Source organism: Aegilops tauschii, chromosome 3, assembly GCF_002575655.3.
Source record: "Aegilops tauschii subsp. strangulata cultivar AL8/78 chromosome 3, Aet v6.0, whole genome shotgun sequence".
In the NCBI taxonomy this organism is placed as follows: domain Eukaryota; kingdom Viridiplantae; phylum Streptophyta; class Magnoliopsida; order Poales; family Poaceae; genus Aegilops; species Aegilops tauschii.
Genome location: NC_053037.3, coordinates 148,196,176 through 148,200,789, shown reverse-complemented (window position 1 = coordinate 148,200,789; position 4,614 = coordinate 148,196,176). Strand labels below are relative to the sequence as shown.

At 49.7% G+C, this 4,614-nt stretch overlaps 1 protein-coding gene across 1 annotated transcript; it reads right to left on the bottom strand.

Moving 5' to 3' along the window:
- Positions 1-681: 681 nt before the first annotated feature.
- On the bottom strand, positions 682-3,367 carry LOC109776980 (uncharacterized). The gene is made up of 2 exons (XM_020335643.4): positions 2,124-3,367; positions 682-1,044 (listed from the first exon to the last, which is right to left on the bottom strand). The coding sequence occupies exons 1-2, from the start codon at positions 3,223-3,225 to the stop codon at positions 905-907; spliced, it is 1,242 nt and encodes a 413-aa protein (XP_020191232.1). The 5' UTR covers positions 3,226-3,367; the 3' UTR covers positions 682-904.
- Positions 3,368-4,614: the final 1,247 nt, after the last annotated feature.

The following is a 4,614-nucleotide window of genomic DNA, read 5'->3' as shown; positions in this document are numbered from 1 at the left end:
GTGAGATGTTAAGCGGTGCCACATCAGCCTGACTGGCTGGTCCCTTCTGTCATAAACTCACTTATCTGAGCCGATACGCTGATCAGTGTTTTATGCAAAAAGATTACTGAAGACATGGTGTTTTCTGCAAAAAAATGTATTGTAGTGGTTTTCGCAAACCTTGCCTTCAAAGTGATGGTTTTGTGCAATTTACTCTAATTCGCAACTCCGATGGAGATGTGGCTATCGTCATGGCGGGACGACTGGAGCATGCTCAGGATGCCTTGCACTGTGAACTTGTGATGGTGAAGCTTGCGTGAAAATCATCGTTATGAGCTGCTGGAGTATATGGTCTGTTAGGAACGATAAAATCTTTCGACAAGCACCAGTGCACCTCAATGGATGGATCTTTTATCTAAAGGAGGGAATGCAAGCAGTGGAATACAGAGCTAAGCCACTCAAGGCACAGAAAATCAAGACCTGGACTGAACGGTTTTTGAACTAATTCTTTCGAGATGTTTCACAAAACAGGCATAGGCTGATTGATACGTTTGTTACATTTTTTTTCTTTTTCTTTCATGTACATACTTTTTTATTAATGAAAATATACCGTACAACTATTGCTCTACGGTCACGGGGTAAAACAAAAAGCTTGCGTGAAAGAGTTATACAAAGCCCAAGAACTTGGGACGAGTAAGATCATGGTGGAAACGGATGCTATTCAGCTTGTCCAAGCTAACAAAGACATCTCTGCTGATGCCCGGTCTAAAAAAGATCAACAAATCAGGGATACAAAAGGTGGTATCCGATAACATGCTGGGGTTACGAGCTCTCTAGCAAAGCCTACAAGAATTTTTTTCTGGGAAGATGATGCCTGCAAGATTGAAACAGAGAGACTACAAGAACAGATCTCAACAAGCTCAGGTCACTCTAGCCTACGCCGCTTGGACTCGGGCGTGTCGCCGCCACCGACTTCAACTTCAGTTTGGCAAGTTGAGACTGCAGCGGCATCAATGATTTCTTGATTTCCTCCTGCGTTTAGCTTGTCCGCAACGGCATCCGCAGCTGTAAATAGATTGACGCCGCATAAAGATAACAGGAAGGATAATTAATAGTACCCAGAATTGGGCGAGTTGGAACCCAGTTCCAGTTCAGCATGTCCTCTTTTGTTACACTAATGGAAGCTGAATCGAAACAAAAGTGCAGGAGCTGGCACATGCACCCAGATAATTATTACCAACAAAGAACATCCTAATACGGTAATTCCTAGTAGTTTGGTACTGCAACAAAAGAGGGGCAACACTAAAATTGAAGAAGCCGAACTCTTCGTAACGGAATACAGTGACAATTTCAATTAGAAATAGTACCTCCTTAAACATGTATTAATTAAAAGTTTGCATATATATGAATATGATGAAGGGCAACAGAGTGTCTTTACAAATATAATCTGGCTTCAAGCAAGTGCATGAAAAATAGCACCTGATCCTTATACTACTACCTACTAGCACACTACAAGTAAGTGAGAACTATACTACAGATGTTTTAAAGAGCTACACACTGATGTATGCATTCCTAGAGACAAATTTTATCAGAAATGTCTGTGTATACTGTGAAGTTCAACAGACACCATCTTTGGAAATAGTATTAAACTAGTCCATCTTTTCTTTTGCGGGGGAAACAAACATCTTAAATGTTAAACTGCATCTTACAACCCGGGAAACAACATGAAAACTATGGAAGGAATACCATATGACAATTTACTTCCATAGTCTTGCCTGCATCCTGTGCACATAAGGCTTTGCAAACAAGTCATCGGCAAAATTAATGGATACAAGTGTGCTTCTATTACTCACTGGAAGTGTCAGATCTAACAGCAAACGGTGCTTTACTCTACAAAAATCCAATTTAAGCCCCTTACAGCGTCACTAAATTAAAACAAGCTAAACTAACACAGCCTGAAATTTCCAACATTAGCATCCCTTCTCTCCCACAACTTAATAATAAATGTTAGACTTAATTCAGTATATGTTACACACCAAGATGACACTATACATCTCTCGCAATGTTAACACAGAAACACACCATTTCCAGTCACTTGACAATTAGTAACAAGAATCTACAAAGGGGGCAAACGGTATAATTACCTGAGCGGAGAGCCGGTGGCAGCCTCCAAGCGTGAACGAAACGGGTGGCGATGCGTTCGCTGGATAGCTCCTCGACCAGCTCGTAGAGCTCGCACTGCACGACCCTGCGGTCAGGCACGTCGACGCTGAACAGGTGCCTGTCCAGGAAGAAGTAGACCACGTCGGGGTCCCTGGGATGGATGAGCGCGAGCACCGGGAGCTGCCTTGTCAGACGAGTCGCCTTGAAGCTCGCATCATTAAAGATCTCCGAAAAGGTCGCTTCATACTGCAGCGTCCACTCGGTGGAGTCCGGATCGGCGAGCGTCCACACGCTGATCTGTGCAGAGCCGAAGCTGCTACGGTTCTTGTACATGTCCACGAACCGCAGCTTGCCGCGGCTGACAGCCACGCGGCGGTACTTGTCGAGCACTGCACAATCTTCCATGTACTTGAGCGCCTTGCGCGGCGGGAGTGGGACGAAGCTCAGCACAGGCGCGTCCGCGAAGGGGTTGCAGGTGATGAGGCCCCAGGAGAGGTCGACCCACCAGAGCCTCCCGGAGTGCGAGACCACGCCGTTGGGGGTCAACGGCCGGGACGGGAGCGGGTAGGGGACGGTCTTCCGGTCCCACTGCCCGGATTGCGACGAGAAGCAGAGGAGGTCGGCTTGCTCGCCGCCGGCGATCGGCTGGAGCTCAGCGGCCATGTAGCGGCCTGCGCCCTCGGGGGAGGCGATGAGGCCGAGGCGGCCCGGGTTCATGATGCGCTCGGGGTTGGGGAGCGGGAAGGCCGAGGCGGATTTGGAGTCGAGGACGAAGTAGCCCGCGACGAATGGGCGCCAGCAGACCTCCTGGCGGCTGGGGAGGTCGACGATGGCGGGGCCCGCGGCGGGGCCCTGGGAGGCGTGGAGGAGGAGGAGGCCGGAGCGGTCGACGGCGAGGACGGAGGGGAAGTTGTCAGAGGTAGTTTGGCCCGGGAAGATGCGCGGGGGGATGGTGAGGAGCGCGACGCGCGGCGGCGCCGGCAGCGCGAGGGAGAGGTCGGCGCCCGGAGGAAGATCGGCGTCGGCGGCCGACACCTTGGCCACGCGGCCCAGGATGACCCACGACGGCGACGCGGACGCCATCCCGGCTCTGAATGCCTGCCCTGGCCCCGTACGTGGTGGTGGTGACGGCGGTGGTCGAGTCCCCCGGTGGCGGTTAGGTTTCAATCAAGGCTTAAAGGGTGGCGTGCTTAAGGGGGCGAGCAAAGCATGCGAGCGGAATGGCTCGGCTGGAACGCGCATCCGGTTCCGATCGGTCGCACGCTGACGCAATCAGTCGGCTTGATCAGGCGGAACACAGTAGCTTTTATAACAAAAACATAATCAACTTTGTTTATATCTATGTCTATACCAATATAAAAAGACCCAAATAATCTCGACCGTCAAATCATGTTATCTGGCGGTTCAAATTGTTTCAATGTTGAGCATCAAACACGTTTAACGCTCTAATTATCCACCACTATCATTGGTTATAAACACATTTTAACTCAACGCTATACCTTAAAATCTGCCATGTAATTAATATCCTACGTGAAAAAGTAATTGATATCTTATCAAATACCAACGTGCAACAGATATGTTACCTAATATAACGTGCAACTAATATCCTATCTAATATTAACGTGCATTGCACGTATATTATTACTAGTTCCTCAAAGAAAGCTAGTTTTGGATCCGCGCCGGAGGGAATGACCGTTTTGTTAATGCAAAAGACTTCATTCCTTATGTACGATGGAAATATCATTTACAAGAAGATTGGAAATAAAGTCAGGGATTAACTCATCCCAAAGACCAGAGGATCTTATCTAAAAGAATGCCTAGCTAATATGTTGCAATGTGATCCCGGCAAGGTCCAAAGCCATCTCCTTACATTCCATAACGACCATCACATCTGGTCCCATGTATTCATCCATTAGCTTGATTGAGTCCACCCTAAAAGAACAGTCCGACTCCATCTCCACCTTGCTACACCCCAGGTTTGCACACAGGAACATACGACGCGTTTGGTAGCCTGCATTAGGCCCAGCCAGGCCCGCACGGGATAAAAATGGGCTGTTTGGATGCCTGTGTTTACTGTTTAGCCCGCATAGCACGAACCATAAAGTACCCTTCAGCCTGGCCCGCTAGGAACGGCCGATTCGGCCGTTTCCAACGAGCCAGGCTCGAGCCATGCAGGGAAGGGGAACATCGCGCCGCGCAGGGGAGGGAGATGGCGGGAGCGATGGCGCATCTCCGGAAAAGCGGCAGGACGAATTCAAGTCACCGCCCGCCGATTCGGTAGCCCTATATATCGAGGGTCACCACCACGGCAAAACTCCCGCCACCATTTCCCCCTCTCGAGCTTTCCCTCCGGCGCGGATCCACTTCGATGACGAGGTAAGCGACGCATCTACTCCGGCGACCGGTTGACTGCACCGGCGGGTCGACTCCTCTTCCTCTCCGACGTGCCAGGCACCTCCTCCGCGGCCGTTC